Genomic DNA, 20,458 nt, shown 5'->3' on the forward strand with positions numbered 1-20,458 from the left:
ACAATTTAAGAAGCTCTGACTTCCAGAATTATTGCCTCTCCCCTCCCCCCCCAGATTCTTCCCAGTATATCCTAAACCATGTAACTTTGGTTGTTTTCTCTTTCTCCAATTCTCTCATTCTTCATGTACTGAGAAAGTGAAGGCCTGATACAGTAACCTCAGGAAGAAGGCAGTCCTCTTGTGACTCCAAGATCATAGAATGAGAGACCTTAAAGATCATCTAGCTCCATCCCCCCTGCCCTGGACAGGGACTCCTCCCACCAGACAAAGCTCAACTTGGCCTGGGAGCTTTCTCTCATCTGGAGGCTAAGCAACACCTCCAACTCCTTCTACTGCTGCCTCCATATGAACACTGGACCATGAGAGTTTACTTAGTGAAGATGTCATTGTTCCGGAAAAAATGCATTTAAATAATGACATCTGGATTTGCTCAGCCCAGAGAAGGACTGTCACCTGTATAGGAACAATCCTTGTCACAGAGGCTGGAGAATGATGGGATAGAGGGCAGCCCTGTGAGAAAGCACTTTGGGATATGGGTGTGTGAAAAGCTAGACATGAGCCAGCAATGTGCAATGCAAATACTTCATCTTGGTGACACTATGACTTCCCCTAACCCCTATCATCCTTACTCCTCAGTATCATTTGCTTTAAAAAAAAAACAACAAACACAAGAACCTTCAAGCAAACAAAATCATTCCAGTCCTCTCTCAACACTTAGAGCCGTATTTTTCTCCCACTCTTCTGCCAAGCACCCTATAGCCTGGCTTACAGCTTTTTCTGTCTTGGTGTGAATCATAGAATGGTCTGGGTTGGAAGGGACCTCCACAGGTCACCTAGTCCAACCCTCTCTGCAGTCAGCAGAGGCATCCTCAACTAGATCAGGTTGCCCAGAGCCCTGTTGAGCCTCACCTTGAGTATCTCCAGGGATGGTGCCTCAACTACCTCCCTGGGCAACCTGTTCCAGTGTTCCACTACCCTCATGGTAAAGAAGCTGTTCCTAACAGCTAATCTAAATTTGCTCTTCTCTAGTTTGAAGCCATTGCTCCTCATCCAATCACTGCAGGCCTTTCTAAACAGTCTCTCTCCATCCTTCTTGTAGGCCCCCTTCAGGTACTGGAAGGTCACTATTAGGTCTGTCCAGAGCCTTCTCTTCTCCAGGCTGAACAACCCCAGCTCCCTCAGCCTGTCTTCCAGCTTAGCCAGAAGTCACCAGATGACAGCAGTGCTTTTAAAAATTCATGTGACAAAACTAAGTTCAGATCTAGCTAACTTCCATGAGAAGGCCAGGCTTGGACAAGAAAACAAATAAAATTAAAATTGTACTCTTAGAGAAATTTGAGTGCCTTAAAACAAGCTGGTGCTAACTAATAACCTTAACTTGTAGAACTTGTAACAACTCTCCTTGTGGATAACTTGTCCTACTTAGGCCTGTTGATTGATGTCTGCTCTTTTGGCTGGGCCTAAGCTTGCACGACTAATAAAATAAAATTCCTGAATAAAATTCCGTATTTGTCATTCCAGGGCACCCTTCTGTGGGTTTAAATGTGTGCAACTCAGCTACATCCTTTGGGGTGCTAGGAAGTTGCTTTGAGTGTGAATGCTCTCAGCATGCATAAAACTTTAAATGTTTGCTTTTGTTCGTTTGTTTGAAACAAGTTCGTCAACACTGCGCCACTAACACACACCTCAGCTGTGTACCCAAGTCATACAAGCTTCAAGTCTGGCTTACGAGTCCTTTGAGTTAATCAAACCCTCCACAAGGAGGATCTCTATGCTTATCCCATGAAATTAAAACAGCAGTTAATCTTCATCATAGAAGGTTGGAAGGGACGTTAAAGATAGTCTAGCTCCAACCCCCCTGGCCCTGAGCAGGGACTCCTCCGACCAGACAGTTGCTCAAGGCCCTCTCCAAGCTGCCCTTGAACACTTCCAGGGAGGTGGCATCCACAACCTGTTCCAGGGTCTCACCACCATCACTGGAAAGAATTTCTTCCTAATCTCCCATCTAAATCTCCCCTCTTCCAGCTGCAATCCCTTTCCCCTCATCCTATCACCACAAGCCCTTGTCAAAAGTCCCTCCCCAGCTTTCCTGTAGGCCTCCTTCAGGTACTGGAAGGCTGCTCTAAGGTCTTCCTGGAGCCTTTTCTTTTCCAGGCTGAACAGCCCAAACTCTCCCAGCCTGTGCTCATAGGGAAGATGTTCCAGCTCTCTGATCATCTTTGTGGCCCTCCTCTGGCCCTGTTCCAGGAGTTCCATGTCCTTCTTGTGCTGGGGACACCAGAACTGGACACAGTACTCCAGGTTGAGCCTCATGAGTGCAGAGCAGAGGGGGAGAATCACCTCCCTTGTCCTGCTGGTCACACTTCTTTTGATGCAACCCAGGACACAGTTGGCCTTCTGGGCTGTCAGCACACACCACCAGCTCACACTGAGTTTTTCACCCTCAAGTCCTCCTCCTCCAGACTGTTCTGAAGCCACTCCTCACCCAGCTTACAAGTATTTGTATCTTGCAATACACCAGCTTGAGCTAGAAGCTGCTTTACCAGAAATTAATACTCAAGATATTACATTCAGGTACGTACTTCATTCCTCCTGGAATGTAGTTTCAGGATTGCCACTGACAAATGACTGCAAAATATCTTTCAGAATTCCAGTGAATTCACTGATAGGAGTTCCTGAAAGGGAGAATACTGGCCACTGGAACAGATCAGTTGGAATCAGCCATCACCATCAAAATTCTCTACATGTTCAAAACCAAGGGGACACTCCTCTTTTCCATTGTGAGTAGGAACTAGTGACTTCAGATACTTTTGATGAACAATTCCAGTGCGACACCTGTAATGTTTTCAGAACAAATTGTCCAACATTTGCAGTTCATGGGAGTTTGTATATCATGCTTTTTTTTTTTCCCCTACTTTGATGTCTTCAGTTATTGACTGTGTATGTACCGAACTGAGTACCACCCTCGCTGGTTTCAGTCTGGTTGGCCACGTCTAAAAATGTTCTTAAATCAATATTTACTATTTCTGGCAGCCAGGCTATCTTTTCAGTCTGCCAACTCTAGGCAGTTTACAAATGTATTCTCTTCCTTTTTTGAGGAGCAAACCCAAAGTCCAGCCATCTTTTAAACATGTATCTATCCCACAGCCAAAACAAAACAGTTCACCAAGCCAGGCCTGCAGCTGAACCCGAAAGGGCACTCTCTCCAGTCCTCCCTCAAAAAAAGGAGAGTAGCATTACAACTGAGGAGGACTGAAATTGTTTTGACAGGACATTTAGAGGTTTGAATAAAATAGGCAGATGCTTACTCTGTTAACAGAATCTTTTCGCTCATAAAGCTTTCACCTCTTTTAACCATACTTGGCTATCCTGCCAGTCACAAGGCAATCAACTCATGCCTTTTGACTGTCACTAATCACTGCAATCCATTATTTCCACGGCTGTGGAGAGAGCCCATTCTTAATTCAAACACCTCCTGCCTGAGCATATCCTGTAGTACGTGCTGTACACCTAGCTCTTACTGATTTTTTTTTTCCTCAATTCATCAACATTAATTTTAAGATGATTTCTTTAGACAATTTCTTCCAGATAATAAATTTCATGCCACCACTGCACTGCCCAGGAGTGAAAAAGAGCCTGGATAAAGCATCTTTGCTGTCCAGACTGGTCCACATTTGACATGGAACTGAAATTGTAACAGTTAGGAGCTTCAGACCATGGAATCATACACAACACAACTGATTTGAATCCCCAAAATAAGAAGGTAATAAGCTAGTAGGCTGAAATACAATTTTAAACCATAAATGATTTAATCTTTCCACATCAGTATTGCATCAAAAATATTATTCAGGGTAAAATCTCTCTCCTTCCTGCATTCAAATTTTGTCTAGCACAAAGCTGAAGCAATTTATTACCCAGAGCTGTCAGGGAGATGACAGAGATATGAAGTATATTGCATTGTGTTAGGAGCTTGGTTTAAAATGAGATTGAGCTTGGGAGAATGTGTTAGATCACTACCCACTGAACAAAAATTATACTTTGTGTTCCTTTTGATATATTAGCAATGTTACCTCATGGACAAAGATGGAATTAGATAACAAAACTCTATATGAAGTGGATGTATTACTTCAAACTGTGCTCTTTTGCATCCACCAGCTTTTCATTCTTCTCCACTTCAAACACTCGGGGTCATTTGCATTTTAAGTTCCAACAATGTCTCCCTTAAGGTCCACATGAAGTTTGTTTTTCTTGTTTATAGTCCCTTTATTTCCACAGAATCGTGGAATGGTTTGGGTTGGAAGGGACCTTGAAGATCATCTAGTTCCAACCCCTCTGTCATGAGCAGGGACACCTTCCACTAGACCATATTGTTCAAGACCTCAAGGCCTTGAACACCTCCAGGGAGGGGGCATTTCAGGAGTGTTTGTATTTCCTCATTAATCTGAATCCCTGCTCCTTACGGAATGTTTATACATAATCATTAATTTTTTTCTTCTTGCCTCGCTGGTCCCTAAGTTGATATTTTGAATGTCCTGGTTTCCAGCTTCCTTCCTAAAACCTCCAATTTGGATGCCAGTATTTTCCTTCTGCTCTTTCTTAGGCCTGTGGTACTCTCATGGAACATGATAGCTGGTTCCTTCCCACCTTTCTGGAAGCCTGTGCAAACACTTTATGAGATCCACCACCTTTGCCTCTGACAGGCCTGCTGTCCTCTAGGATCATTAACTCATCTGTCCTGGAAACAGGAAAAGGATTTCCAGCAGTAAGAAAAATGAAAATAAAGTTAGCACAGATCAAAGAAAAGGTAGTAAGGGGAGAGAGGAAATGCCACAGGTCATGTGAAGCACTTGTGAGATACATCTTGGAATGAAATGGTTTGTTGCAAAAGTTGTGATAGGAAGGGAAAGCGAAAGGAAGTTTGAACTGAAAGTATTCTTTGTGACCTCCAGGAATCTTCTGCTTCCACCAGTTAGGCTCATGGGGGAGACACAAGGATACACATCTCCACCTCTTCTGTGGAGCAAAATTCTGCACCTCTTAGATGTGTTTCAGCTTGCTAATTTAAACAGTAGCACTCTGCAGGGTTATTAATGACAGCAGTGTATTTTATCCCCATGGGCAGTCAGAAATGAATAGAGAAAGCTGTAGCCAAAAATTAAGATGAGAGAATTCCCCTGCTCTTGCCTCTGAAACCACAGAACTGACAAAGTCACAGCCTCTGGCACCAACCAAATGTCCACCAGCCCCTCAAGGCAGGGTACCAAGTGTTCTAGCTCTCTGCGACATATTTAGGCAGCTGTCACAATCCTGCTGAAAAGCAAACATATCATGAGGGGAGGAAAAAAAAAAAAAAAAAAGGAAAATCAGGTGTCATTTGGACTTCCATATATAACAAAAGCACAAAACAAAATGAAATCCCAGAAGCATGGTGATGGCTCACTCACAACTCATAGCAGAGATGGTTACGAGCAGCGGATGGGAAGCCAACGGATCAAACACAGCCTCAAAAGAAGAGCCCAAAAGAACTGTAAAACAAAGAGAAACCCAAAGAAAAACATGATAAAAAACAACAAAATGAGGAAAACAAACCAAAACAAAAGAATAAATAAAATTAAACAGAAATTAATTAAAAAACAGTTCAATATTGTATTTCTCCAGGAACCTGGGTCTCTTGTTTAGCTGTTGCCATCTCCCAGCGTTCTTCCAAGGGCTGTTGGTTCAAGCTGTACTTAGTTTCATTTAGACAGGAAGGGTTGAGTGAGTCTCTTTGAGTGCTCAGTAAAGTGGGGAGAGAGGTCCCTCTAGAGACTAACTTGCCCCTATGCCACACCTAATAGCATAAAAACCCCAAAGCTGAGAGCAAAGATGCATACACAGGTCAGTCATATGGTTGTGTGTATGGTTTCACCATCATTTTCCTTCCCAAAATTATTTGCTAGCTGCCTTCCTTCCCCTTTCCTAAAATCATTTGACACCTCCCTTCCTTTCCCCTCCCTAAAATTATTTGATACCTCCTTTCTTCCCACTTCCTAAAACTATTTGAACACTTTCCTTTCTTACCCCTTCCTAAAATTATTCGATACCTCCCTTCCTCCCCACTTCCTGAAATTAGCATATACCTCGCTCCCTTCCCCATTCAACCTGGTCTAATAACCAGCAAAGGGATTTGATCTTTCTCATCTCTTGTGCTTTGCACCCAAATTAAGTTCTAATGTTAGCACTTAAGTGGCTAAAAATGAACAGAGACGTCCCCTTCCCCACTTCAGTTGTCATGGGTTCCCACCCAAGGTCTTTGGCCTTTTCTGTAATCACCACCTTGCTTTCTCACTAGCAATCTCCATGCAACCAGTGGCTTGCTAGCTTTACAGGCTTCATAGCTTCCAGGTTCAGGCATCTTCCCCTTTCCTGATGATTGCTGCTGTGCCCCATCAAGAAACAGCATGGTCTTTGCTCTGTCTGGGGGGATGCAGCACAGTGGTTTGAAAGAAAGCAGAATGAAAGTCAAGGCTGCTTTTAGGCAGCCAACTGTATCTTCACATGTGAATTGCACAGCATGGAAACATGAAGGCCACCCTCACCAGAGGAAAGAGCTCATATTACAATACATAATTTCAAAACTCAGTAAACTGAGGAAAAACCTTGGCTGAGAGGTACTCATCCCAACAGATAGCCACTTAGCAGCAGCAATAAACCCAGTGGAATTATTAAATGTGTCAGTATTCCTCTTCCTCCCAAAATGTGAAAATTCTATGACTTTTGGCAGATGTTGAAAGAAATTTAGTTTTGAGAAAGTCACTTCAGTCTTCTGCTAATTCTTTCCAAAGCAAAAGGCCTGAAGGAGATGAGTTTAGATGCCATCTTTGATTGACATCAGGAAAATTCAAAATTTCTAATGGATTTTAACATCACAGATAATCAAGGTAATAACTGAAGTGCTGGAGTGAGTCCAGAGATGGGCAACTAAGATGGTGAAGGGACTGGGGAACAGGTCTTGTAAGAAGTGGCTGAGGGAACTGGGGTGGCTCAGTCTGGAGTTGAAGAGGCTAAGGGGAGACCTTATTGCTCTCTACAGCTCCCTGAAAGAGGGTTGCAGTGTGGTGGGTATTGGTTTCTTCTCCCTAGGAAGAAGTGATAGGACGAGAGGAAATGGCCTAAAATTGTGCCAGGGGAGGTTCAGGTTGGATATCAGAAGAAACTTTTGCACAAAGGGTTCTTGAAGACTGGAACAGGCTCCCCAGAGAGGTGGTTGAATCTCCATCCCTGGAGGTGTTTAAAAGAAGCAGAGATGTGGTGCTGAGGTCCATGGCTTAGCACCAGCCTTGGCAGAGTTAGAGAATGCTTGGACTTGATGATCTTAAAGTTCTTTTCCAGCCAAAACGATTTTATGATTCTATGAGTAATGACTTTGTGAATAGCATGTACCAACAGATGATTCCTACACCAGAAGTAGATGAGGATACCCTTCTACAAACAGGATGAAAATGAGAATTTTTAAACCAAAAACATAGTCCAGCTGTAACTGTAATTCAAATATCATTCAATTTTTTAAGAGAATTTTGGTCTTAAGAGCTGTACTTGTTTCTTACATGCATGATCCCACAGGAGAAAAAGCAGCACAGAATATCCCCAGGGAAAGCACAAGGAATGCCAAGTAAGAAAGGTGAATTTTTTATGTGCTGTACCACAGAGAAGAGGAACCTCTGAAATGGAAATGTTTTAAGAGATTGTTTTAGAGTGTTAGTCACATTTCATTTGGGATTTGCAGCTCATAATGTTTTCCTGGAGCCAGAGAGAGAAGATGGCCCTTTTCTACCCAAAGGACAAAAGACAGTCATGGTAATCACTGAGATGTGGGAAAGCTAAGTTCAAATTTCTCCTCCCCTTTGGATAGACCTGAAAACCACATCTCCTTCCTTCCATAGTACACCCTCGTACCCCTAAGCCACTAGGAGGTTTGAGATGCAAGTCTAAAAACATCCAGGTTGGAAAGGATCCCTTTGCACAGAATAACTGAAATAACCAAGAAAAATGTATGAGAAGCCCTCTGTAACCTGGCAGCAAATTCCTTTACCTGATGGAGGGGAGATTTGACCTGCAATCCAAATCCACATTCACTTGCCTAGGGAGTGAAGCACCTGTTCTCTCACCACTGAACACAGTAACCCTTTTCTGTTCCTCTCTTCTCTCAGTAGGAAGAATAATCAGAGCTTCAATTAGAATGGCAGCACCCAAAGTAATGACACATTTGGATGTCCTGTATCCCTTCTGAAGCTGAGCAGCAAAGTCACTTGGAAATGGAAAATGAGATTGAGCTCCCTGCAGACTTATATGGGATTTGAGCCTGAGCTGTCTTTTCTTCTTCTCTGTAGCACAAGAGCTCTACCACATAAAACCATGACCTGATATAGAATGATCTGAGGTCACCCTCACTGAACCAAGGCTTCTAGGGGAGAGAAGCAGAGAAACAGCTGCTTATAACAAGGTACAAGAGGCCCAGCTTGCTAAGAGATTTTCAAATCATTCAGCTAGTCTGCTTTCCAGCAGCTCAAACCCTCACCTCTCCTGGTGCAGGGGGTTATTCCTTCCCAGTCACAGGACTCCACACCTGCCTATTGACCTTCATGAGGTTCCCCTCTGCCTGTCCAAGTCTGGCTGAAAGGCAGCACAGCCTGACAGGGTGTCAGCCAATCCTCCCAGCTTTGTGTCATCACCAAACTTGCTGAGGGTACACTCTGTCCCTTCATCCAGGTCACTGATGATGATGTTGAACAAGCCTGGACCCAGTCCTGACCCCTGGGGAACACCACTGGATACAGGCCTCAAGCACTCCAAGTATTACGGTTCCACAACTCATTCCATTGCAAAACATTCACCTCCTACAGACCATCACAGCTTTAGGTGTATTTCAAGTACAGAGCAAGGATAAAAGCTTCTGTGTTTGACTATTTGGAGTCCTTAGAATGTAGGAGTTAACATCCTTTGGGTTATTTTACAGCTCATTTTACAGTGGAGAGAAAACTACTCAGCCGATAAACACACCATACTCTCCTTTCCAATACCTTGCACACCACAGCAAAATTTATTTTTAACACCACACACAGACTTTCAGAAAATAAAAACCTTTTATCTCAGACAGCTGACATATTCTTGCAGCCTCCACCATGCTTGTCTCCAGGGGCTAGGCACTGTCCTGCCTACACTTTCTTTCTGCCTCACAGAGCCACCCTCAGACATAGAAAGTACCTTCAGCAAAGGACTGCAAACTGCTGCAGTGCAGCCAGAGCCACGAGGAGATGGAGCTGTGATCAATGGGTTGCAGCTGACTAAGCTAAAAAAGTGCTTGCTGAGCATCACAGCCTGGTGGCAGATCCTGCAATGGGAGACAGACTCCAGGAAAAACAGAACCTGTCCTCCACTTTCAAATAAATAATTAACACGAAGCTGCTCCATGCTCAACCACGTTCAATTTATTCTAGGTGATCCTGCTCTAGCAGAGGGGGTTGGACTAGATGGTCTTCAGAGATCAGGAGATTGGTTCCATGTAAACATAAAGAAAAACTTCTTCACTCTGAGGGTGGCAGAGCACATTCCACAGGACCAGGTTGCTGAAGGCCCTGTCCAGCCTGGCCTTGAACACCTTCATGGAAGGGGTATCCACAGCCTCCATGGGCAACCTGTTCCAGGATTTCACCACCCTCACTGGAAAGAATTTCTTCCTAATAACCAGTCTAAGTCTCCCCTTTTCCAGTTGGAAGCCATTCCCCCTCATTTTATCACTACAAGCCCTTGTCAAAAGTCCCTCTCCAGCTTTCTTGTAGGCCCCCTTCAGGTATAGAAAGCTGCTATAAGGTCTCCCTGAAGCCTTCTCTTTCCCAGGCTGAGTAGTCCCAGCTCTCACAACCTGACCCTGTAGGGGAGGTGCTTCAGCCTTCTTACCATCTTCATTGCCCTCCTCTGTACCTGCTCCAACAGTTGCATGTCCTTCTTGTGTTGGGAGCCCCAGAACTGGACACATTACTGAAGTAATGAATGTGTTTTTCAGAAAGCCAAATGCCAGTTTCAGTCTATAATGGGCTTGACTTCTGACTGCAGAAAGAGGAAAGGAGTGGGGCTGCATTTTGAAGAGTTAAGGGTTAGCCCTAAACTAAATGGCTTGACAAGGAAGAGCCATAGTGTGTGTCTTTAAGAATAAGATGCAGACACAACCCTTTCAGCTGTAGAAGGGAGCAGCTCTAAAGGCTTACAATGTCCAACTTAAAAGACTTATAAAAAATAAAAAAGAACAACAACAGAAATAGAAGAAAAATCCCCCAGATTGGTTCAGATGTTAAAGACACAAAATCTTCTCAATGATCTTTACTTTCTTCTCACTCCCCAGCCACTGTACTACCAAGTCTCTGAGTTAAACTCTCACATTATCAACACTCTCCAGAACAACAATTTTCTTGCAGATGGCAAAGGTGTGCAGACCCAAAGGTGTAAGCCTAGGAAGATAAACAGAAAGATTCTCTCAGCTCTCCCTGCTGTATTCCACAATAAATCTATGAAGGCTTTGACTGATTCTTAGAGCATCTTAGAGCTGAACACATGCTTATGAGTGACCTCAGATAACACAGTGCTGCTAAAAGGGCTGAAGATAACACTCAAGGTATACTCCCTGCCCTCACCTCCCCTGCAAGCAGGCATGCTAAGAAATCTGAACAGGGGGCAATAAGCACAAAATCAAAGCCAAGCATGGGTGAGAACAGCATTACAGCCTGCAGTTCACTGTAAGCTCGGTCTCAGAGGTCAGGTCAGGCTTTAACTTTGAACATTTTTTCATAAAAGGCTTGAAGAATGCATCAACCTGGTTCCCCAAATGACAGAGAATTTAACAGACCAGTCCTCTGGAACTCCAGAATTTACATGGCCAGCACTGGGCTTACTCTCTTTGCTTGGTTATAATATACTCAGTGAGTAATTCAAGCCTGTGGAACGTGGCCAGCACTGGGCTCACTCTCTTTTGCTTGGCTATAATGTACTCAGTAAGTATTTCACAGATTCATAGAACACCAGGTTGGAAGGCACCTCAAGAATCATCTAGTCCAACCTTTCAGGGTAAAACATGTGGAACACATGGTTGTCCTAAAGGAATAAAAAAAGAGAAGAGCCACACACCTTGTAAAACAAAACCTTCTTAGATTCCCAACTCGGTTGAAGTCACCTTGTGCAGAAAATTCTGTCCAGTATCACGACCAAGAATAATGACCACAAAGCAAACAAACAAACAAAACAAACAAACAAACAAACAAAAAAAAATCACAAAACCTTTCCAGATGTGGAAAAAAACTTCAACCAAAAAACCAGACTGCAAATTTACTTACTGGTCGGACTTCACCAGTAGTGTTGGTATACTGACGGGCCAGACCAAAGTCTAACATGTAGCACTTCCTGTATGTTGAAGGTAAGCGGCCCATGGCAAAATTGGACTAGACAAAGAGAGAAAGAAAGAAAACAACACATTTGATACCAACAGCTTGGCTAAGAGTGGCCACTTGTTAACAAAATTTAGTGGAAAACTAAGTCAAAGTGAAGGATTTTAAGATGTGTCCTGAACATCATGATTAGAAAACTCACTGTCGTGTTAAGGAGTTCACGCTGCAGAGAAGTGATTGGGGAATCTCTAAATAACCAAAATTCACATTAGCTTAGCTAAATTTCAGCTGCTGTGAAGAAGAGCTGCATTCAACAGCACTAGCTCTGCAGTGAAAGCTCCCTCACTTGCATAACTGGCTGGAGTGAGTGTGGGAAAAAATGCTTCTGTTCATGATTCAGCTGCTGGCATGCATTATTCTGCCCTAACTCCCAGAATCTCCATCCACTGTACGGCATTACCTAAATTTATCTGAACGTTCACAGAATGGTTTTAGGTTGGAAGGGACCTTGAAGATCACCTAGTTCCAAACCCCTGCCAGGGGCAGGGACACCTTCTCCCAGACCAGGTTGCTCAAGGCATCATCCAAACTCCTTACAGAAGAGAAAAGACCTGTGATACTTTACTCATCAGTAATACTTCTGAAATGGCATGAAAGAACATGAGCTTTGGAAAACCTCCTGAGAAGTTGAAGAGTTTCAGCATGGCACCTAAAAAAACCCTGGGTTTACTTCTTAGTAGATAAACTGCCAGCAAGCAAGTAGAGCAGCTCTTTTTAAACTCTCATCTTAAGAGTTCTATTCTTTACCACAATGGGTGGCTGCTAAAGGATTTGTGGATGGATCTCATCAGCCAAATTTTCAGCTGAATCTTGCCAGCCAAAATCAGCTGATTTTAAAAGCAGCTGTATAAATTGGTCTTACGGATGACATAACCTGGGGCTTTTTAGTCTGGAGAACACAAGACTGAGAGGGGATTTAATAAATGTTTATAAATATCTGAGGGCTGGGTGTCAAGAGGGAGGGGACAGGCTCTGCTCAGTTGCACCCTGTGATAGGACATGGGGTAATGGATATAAACTCCAGCACAGGAGGTTCCACCTCAACACGAGGAGGAACTTCTTCACTGTGAGGCTCACAGAGCAGTGGAACAGGCTGCCCAGAGAGGTTATGAAATCTCCTTCTCTGGAGGCTTTCAAGACCCATCTGGATATATTCCTTTGTGACCTGTGCTAGATTTCTATGGTCCTGCTCTGGCAGGGGGGTTGGACTTGATGATATCAGGAGGTCCCTTCCAACCTCTAACATCCTGTGATCACAAGTGTTCAGGTCAAGTAGTGAAGAGCTGCTGGAAAAAGACTCCTACAGTGAGACTTGGAATTATTGCGCCTCACCTTGGCAGATGACCCACACTGTGACTGTGTTTCTGATACTGAAATCTGTGTTCCTTTTTTTTTTTTTTTTGGCAATTGCTCAGAAAAGATTAAGAGGATTATTTAGCAAAGTCAAATACATGAAGCAGCATTTAATCAAGTGATGGGTCACAGAACAAGACATCCTTTCTGAATCCCTTTTTGAGTAATAGTTGGTTGGATTCCAAATCATAGACTCATAGAATGGTTTGGGTCAGAAGGGATCTGCAAATGTCATCCAGTCCAACCCCCTCTGCAGTCAGCAGGGACATCCTCAACTACATCAGGTTGCCCAGAGCCTTGTCGGGCCTCACCTTGAATATCTCCAGGGATGGGGCCTCAGCTACTTCCCTGGGCAACCTGTTGCAGTGCTCCACTACCCTCATGGTAAAGAACTGGGTCCTAACATCTAATCTAAATCTACTCTTCTCTAGTTGGAAACCATTGCCCCTCAACAAACCACTACAGGCCTTTGTAAACAGTCTCTCTTCATCCTTCTTGTAAGCCCCTTTCAGGTACTGAAAGATAACTATTAGGTCTCCCTGGAGCCTTCTCTGGGCTGAACAACCCCAGCTCCTTCAGCCTGCCTTTGTAGCAGAGGTGTTCCAAACACCTGAATATTTTCATGGCCCTCCTCTGGACCCGCTCCATCAGGGCCATGTCCTTCCTCACGTGATCCTGACTGATACAAGTATGTCTGACAGCTACTAGCCCAAACATGGAGCAACCTATGCTGAAAAAAACTACTTTGTACTCAAAGGAACATCAGTAATATCTTATTATTCTGTGCTTAAAGAAAATAGCCAATGTGTCAGAGAGTGGGAGCATGCAAGGAGACCTAAATGCCTCCCACTGAGATCTGCCCATATGCAGCCTGTCTTTATTGACTTGAGCAGAACAGACAGACACACCCCCAAAAGGGGGAATATCCAAAGCAACATACAGGCTTGATGTCACGATGCAGGAATCCCACAGAGTGAATGGCTTCTATTGATTCCAGAATCTGTTTGCCCAATCGCAGCGTCGTGCTCAGCGTGAAAGTCCCTCGGGGCTGACTCCTTCGGAGATCTGCAAGATTTCGGCCCTGAAACAATCAAGGAGTCACTTAAACCACAAGCACAGCATGACACAGCTGCAAGTTCTAACATGCATCCTCCAAACAGCAGAAATGCTGACCAGACAGTGCTCGCCTTAGGTCTGCTTTATTTCTCGCATATGGTCTTCCAACAGAATCAAAGAATTGGTTTTGGTTCAAAAGAGCTTTGAGATCATCAAGTCCAACTGAGTCAGCTGCTAAACCACATCCCTCAGCACCACATCTCTGGGCTTCTAAACACCTTCAGGGATGGGGATTCAACCATTTCCCTGGGGAGCCTGTTCTCAAGTGTTTGAGAACCCTTTCAGGGAAGAAGTTTCTTCCAGTCTTCAACCTAAACCTCCCCTGGTGCAAAACTTGAGGCCATTTCCTCCTGTCCTGTTATTAGGGAGAAGAGACCAACCCCCACTTCGCTACAACCTCCTTTCAGGGAGCTATAGAGAGTGAGAAGGTCTCCTCTCAGCCTCCTTTTCTCCAGAGCAAACAACCCCAGTTCCCTAAGACACTCCTCACCAGACCTGGTCTCCAGACCCTTCACCAGCTTTGTTGCCCTTCTCTGGACCTCCCCCAGAACCTCAACGTCTTTCTTGTTGTGAGGGCTCCAAAACTGAACCCAGTATTCAAGGTGTGACCTCAGCAGTGCTGAGTACAGAGGGACAATCCTTTCCCTACTTCATTTTAAGTGATGTCTTTGCTGATAAGAAGGTATCAGGTTGTTATCTTGGGAAGTCAGCTGATGTACTCTTTGGGGAAACAGGCATGGCATGGACAGCAGTGCCTCAGACTGTATGAGCCCAGCATCTCCTTGCTGTTCAACCCAGAAGCTGACTTACAAACAACCTTAGACTGTTCTCTGAGCTGCCTAAAGATTAAAGCAGCACAAATATGATAAGCAAATTATGGAGCCACGACCTGTTACAGCTCACAAAAGCAGCTTCATCAGAAAGTCCCCAGCACAAAATTGTCTGGCTCAAGCTCAAGTCAGCATTGTTGGTACAATACCACAATGGGGAAAGCTGTGAATCAAAAGAATCATACCCAAAATCAGGAGAGGAGGGAGGATTTTTACACTGACTTAAATATTTATTAAATAAATGGTAATTTACAGGCTTGGCAAAGAGTGACTGCAACACTGCCCAGCAGAGAAAGACCTGGAGGTGTTGATCAACACCCAGCTGAAGATGTACAAGTGTGTGCCCAGGTGGCCAAGAAGGCCAACAGCATCTGGGCCTGGATCAGGAAGAGTCCTACCAGCAGGACCAGGGAAGGGATTGTTCCCTTGTACTCAGCACTGGTGAGGCCACGTCTTGGGTTCAGTTTTGGGGCTCTCACTACAAGAAAGAGGTGCTGCAACAGGTCCAGAGAGAAGGGCAGCTCTTCCCCATTGGATAAAGACATAGCCAAACCACAGGAACTGGTCTGCTCCTTAGTGTGAGCAAACTACACTTTTTCTAGTGCTTATCTTTTTAAACTTTGGTGACAGTTTACTAGAGGCAGCAAAGATTTGTCATCACTATCCTGAAAGATCCAAGCTCCTGAATTGACAGCAGATCTTTCTTAGCACTGTAAAGTGGTTCCTTGGACACCAACTGTCTTATCCAATGGTGACAGGGAAAGGCATGCATTTTGTCAGAGCCACACAGTGAAATGTGCCATAATTTCCTCCAGCTGTTTTGGGAGATGGTCTCAGACACCTGCTCCCCTGAAACAATCCAAGGCATGTGAGCATCCCAGGAAAGGACAATAAATGACCATCAGGCTGGCTAAACAATGGAGAAGATGCAATGAGTTGCAAAGCTTGGACTGGAAGACTCAGGTCCCAGTGACTGAAGGGAAAGACAGAATTGCAGTCCACAGCACTCAGAGGGACACAGCATAAACCAACCTCAGTTTCCACAGCTGCTCCTCACAAGACGTTCTGCTCTCCAGACCCTTCACCAGCTTTGTTGCCCTTCTCTAGACATGCTCCAGCACCTCAATGTCTTTCTTGTAGTGAGGGTCCCAAAACTGAACCCAGGACTCAAGGTGTGGCCTCACCAGTGCTGAGTACAATCGCTTCCCTGGTCCTGCTGGTTATACTATTCCTGATCCAGGCCAGGATGTTGTTGGCCTTCTTGGTCACCTGGGCACACACTGGCTCATGTTCAGCCAGTTTTCTACACAAAGAAATACAAGAAGGGCTCTAAGCTCTCTCAGAGAAGGACAGGCTTTGCACAGCAAAGCCCTCAGCAGCAAGAGAGAGAGAACAAGTTCCCTGTCAGCTCTTCTGTCAGGTGCTGAAACAGGCCAGCTTCTAAGGCAACTCTGTCAGAAACAGAATTTTAGTTTGAAAATATTCCCCCCTCAAGCTAAGGACAATCTCATTCTTGTTAAAGGACTTTCTTCGTTGTGGTTTTGACTCAGCCATCTCTTCCCACTTGTTCCCTTCCAACTTTTTCTTCTGTGATTCTAAGCTGTAAGGGAAAGCTGCTTCCATGAAAAAGAAAGCTCTTTTCATGACAGTACCATCAGATTTGGGCTCTGAAGATCTAACTATATGTTTTCTTGGTGCAGTTTCATGATGAATCACGGAGGGGTCCTTGCAGCATCTGCTGTTATTGGGGCTTGTAGATAGCCATGAAAGACTTCAGCTGGCTAACTCTAATAGGAGGAGCTGGCTGGCTAGCAGTACAGTAACCATGTGCTGGCTACCCAAGTATTTACCCATCCTGACTTAATATCAGCAGTGTTCAAACAGGAGAGAACACTTTCACAGCAGAAGCCAAGCTACTGCTGAGCTTGGCAGAGATGAAGGAGCCAGAGATCACTGCCTTTCACAGTAAAGCCTGTGCTGCTGGTGTGACACCACTGGCTCCCACCACACTCTTGAGCTCTGAGACAAGCCACATATTTTGAATGATGCATCACAGAGCTCAGCAGGAGATATTTCAAACAGCTGTCACTGCTTCACAAAGTTGTGGGCAGCTCCTGCAAGCATTGTGAATTGAGTGCTCTCCCCAGAAAACTGACAGAATGCATCTTAACCCAAAAAGCAGAGCTATGAAGTATCTTAGAGCACATCTTGACAACTGGAGCTATCCCAAGGGATATCACAGCAACACCACTCCTCGCTATTTCCCATTCCACCTACTTATGCACAACAAAGTCTCAACACCAGTGCTTGGCCTTATTCTTTCACTGTAAATCCTTCTCTGAGATGGGACAGGAAGGAGAGGGGGAAGCACAGAACTCACCTGAAGCTGCATGACCACATAATTGAATTTTTCATTCCTTCCACAGCCAATAAATCTGCAAACATGATCCTTCCCTGCAAAGAAAGAGAAACATGTAGAATGGAACAGAAGATAACCCTGCAATCACGATTTTTAGACAAACTGTTTCTGACCAAGAGCTTGTAAGTGGCACCAGGCAGGGAGTTTTGCAGAACAGGCTGATCTTGTTTCTACTTCACAGAATCACAGCTCAGAAGAGTACTGAAACTCAACAAGAAATAGGCAAGAGTGGAAAAAAAAAATAGAAGTCAGTGTGAGGGATCCTCAAATCTTCAGAAAGACAAAGGGCAGGAGTGAGAGTGTAACAAGCTGCAGTTCATACAACCACCATGTGCATCCAACACCACCACGGCCACCACCACCCTTAGGTTCACTGGCAGCACACTTGAACTCCTTATAGGATCATTAAGGTTGAAAAAGACCTCCAAGATCACTGAGTCCAACTGTAATCCAACTACCATGACCACTGAACTATATCCTGAAGTGCCATGGTTTAGTTGATTAGATGGTGTTGGGTGATAGGTTGGACTTGATGTTCTTGAAGGTCTTTCCACCCTGGCTGATTCTGTGTTCTACAAGTTTCTTGCATACCTCCAGGGTAGTGACTCCACCACCTCCCTGGGCAGCCTGTTCTGATGCCTGACCACTCTTGCAGGAAAGGAATTTTTCCTAATATCCAACCTAAACCTTCCCACACAACTTAAGCTCATTTCTTCTCATCCTATTGCTAGCTACTTGGGAGAAGAGACCAACACTGGCCTCACGCCAGCCTCCCTTCAGGAGGCTGTAGAGAGCAATGAGGTCTCCCCTCAGCCTTCTTTTCTCCAGACTAAACAACCCCAGCTCCCTCAGCTGCTCCTTGTAAGACATGCCCTCCAAACCACTCACCAGCCTCACTGCTCTTCTCTGGACACACTCCAGGACACCTCAATGTCTTTCTTATACAGTGGCACTTGGAACTGAACACAATACTCAAGCTGAGGCCTCCCCAGGGCTGAGCAGAGAGGCATGATCACTTCCCTGCTCCTGCTGGCCACACTATTCCTGATCCAGGCCAGGATGCTGGTGGCATTCTTGGCCATTTGAGTACACTGCTGGCTTATGTTCAGCTAGATGCCCACCAGCACCCTCAGGTCCTGTGACACCAGGCACCTTTCCAACCACTCTGCCCCAAGCCTGCAACATTGCTTGGGGTTGTTGTGACACAAGTGTGAGACCCAGCACTTGGTCTTGTTAAACCTCATTTACTGAGCAGATGCTGACTTCTACACACCATCACTACACTTGCCTACTAGCATTGCTCACTCTGAAATAATACTGATATCTCAAAATGGAAACCCACTGATTTCAATAGCTGGAAACATCTGAAAAAGAAAGGTGTTTATGGAAAAACTCAGTTGAGACATTAAAGCAATTCCATTATAAAAGAAGGAAATAAATTTGGGCAATTTTATGGTGTTAGAAGTAAAAAAAAAAAACCAGCACATACTCAGGCAATACCAAGACCAACCAGTCACCCCCAACACTCAGCTAGTCTCCCAGATTGATCTCCTGTGGTACAAAAGAGCTGCTTCAATGTCTACATTTGCACCAGGCAGGATCTAGCTTAATAAAAAAACCAGTAATAAAAGCATAAATGCAGAGTGAGTGGAGGCTGTGGTTTCAGATCCTGACCTGTAATGGATCTGTGAGGCTGTTTTCTGTATTAGCAAAAGGGGAAGGATGATGCACACTCTCCTCTAATAGCCGACTACTGATTTCCATCGTTCCTGGTGGGGTTTGCACTCTTTCTGGTGAGGTTATTAAGAAGGGAAGAAGGTGAGTTAGCACTGCACAGCTTTGCCCTGTATTTCTTTGCATCATTTAAACAATAGGGATTTAAATTAGTTTTTAAACTGAAGCTTCTTGTATGGTACTTCTCAGTTTTAAAAATTAAAACCAGGAAGTGGCTGGAAAGTTGCCTGGCAAAAAGGCCCTGGGTTGCTGGTTGACAGCTGGCTGAACACAAGCCAGCAGTGTACTCAGGTGGCCAAGAAGGCCACAAGCATCCTGGCCTGGATCAGGAATAGTGTGGCCAGCAGGACCAGAGAAGGGATTGTTCACCTGAACTCAGTACTGGTGAGGCTGAACCTCAACTACTGAGTTCAGTTTTGGACCCCTCACTATAAGAAAGAGGATGAGGTGCTGGAGCATGTCCAGAGAAGGACAAGAAAGCTGGTGAAGGGTCTGGAGAACAGGTGTAGTGAGGAGCAGCTGAGGGAACAGTTCTTCTGAGGAACAACTGAGGCTTGTTTAGTCTGAAGAAGAACAGGCTGAGAGGAAACTTCATTGCTCTCTACAGCTCCCTGAAAGTGAGGTGAAGGTTAGTCTCTTGTCCCTAGTATCAGTGATAGAACAAGAGGAAATGGCCTGAAATTGTGCCAGAGGTTTAGGTTGGATGTTAGGAAGAATTTCCTGACTGCAAGAGCGGTCAGGGATTAAGAACAGGCTGCCCAAGGAGGTGGTGGAGTCACCATCCCTGGAGGTATTCAAGAAACATGTGGCCATGGCACTTTGGGATATGGTTTAATGGCCATGGTGGTCTTAGGTTGACGGTTGCACTCAGTGATCTTAGAGGTCTTTTCCAACCAAAACAATTCTATGATTCTAAGAACATGGACTTCTACAGTAATCAGTGACTGCACTGCCTGTAACACCCTCAGGACCCTGCTGTTGCTCTCATTCTTCAAACCACAGGCCTGGGGCATCAAAAACTGTTGGGGACAGCAAAATGTGACAGAGGAGGGACCTGGAGGGCAGCAGGAAACACAGAAGCAACTAAGGAACCACAGCTTTGACCAGAGCAATAAATACAGCAGGCTCTTGGTAAAAGCATCAAGAAGCTGCCCTCCCACACCCAGCAGCAGAGCATCCACACTCTGTCTTCTACCACGAGGAAATAACAGAACCGCTGGCAACCAGAACTGGAGGGATAGAGGCCTTGGAAGAACAGACTTAAACCAAACCAACCAACCAATCCTATTATGCACCTGTATGTGGCTGGGTAAGCAGCAAGGTTTTGTGGCTGCAGATCTATCATGTCTCTGGCACAGACTTAAATTTCTTTCTTTAAATTTCCAGTTTCAGGACAGATTATGCAAGACCATGCTGAAACCATCAAGTAATGACACAAGCCACCATATTTCAGGACAAGATACTGGGAGATTAGGAAAGAAACTTCTTCAGTATACATCAGGGCAGCTTGCATGCTCTTCCTTGATGCTTTT

At 44.7% G+C, this 20,458-nt stretch overlaps 1 protein-coding gene across 1 annotated transcript in view; it reads right to left on the reverse strand.

The window, feature by feature from the left end:
- Positions 1-20,458, reverse strand: part of TTBK1 (tau tubulin kinase 1) — an 84,169-nt gene that overhangs the window by 46,349 nt on the left and 17,362 nt on the right. Inside the window, exons 3-5 of the mRNA XM_054398354.1 lie at positions 17,154-17,227; positions 13,768-13,908; positions 11,364-11,468 (exon numbers count right to left, since the gene is read on the reverse strand). Of these exons, the coding sequence (XP_054254329.1) occupies positions 11,364-11,468; positions 13,768-13,908; positions 17,154-17,227 (320 nt within the window). The remainder of the gene's footprint in view (positions 1-11,363; positions 11,469-13,767; positions 13,909-17,153; positions 17,228-20,458) is intronic.

This window comes from Indicator indicator, chromosome 2 (assembly GCF_027791375.1).
Source record: "Indicator indicator isolate 239-I01 chromosome 2, UM_Iind_1.1, whole genome shotgun sequence".
NCBI lineage: Eukaryota > Metazoa > Chordata > Aves > Piciformes > Indicatoridae > Indicator > Indicator indicator.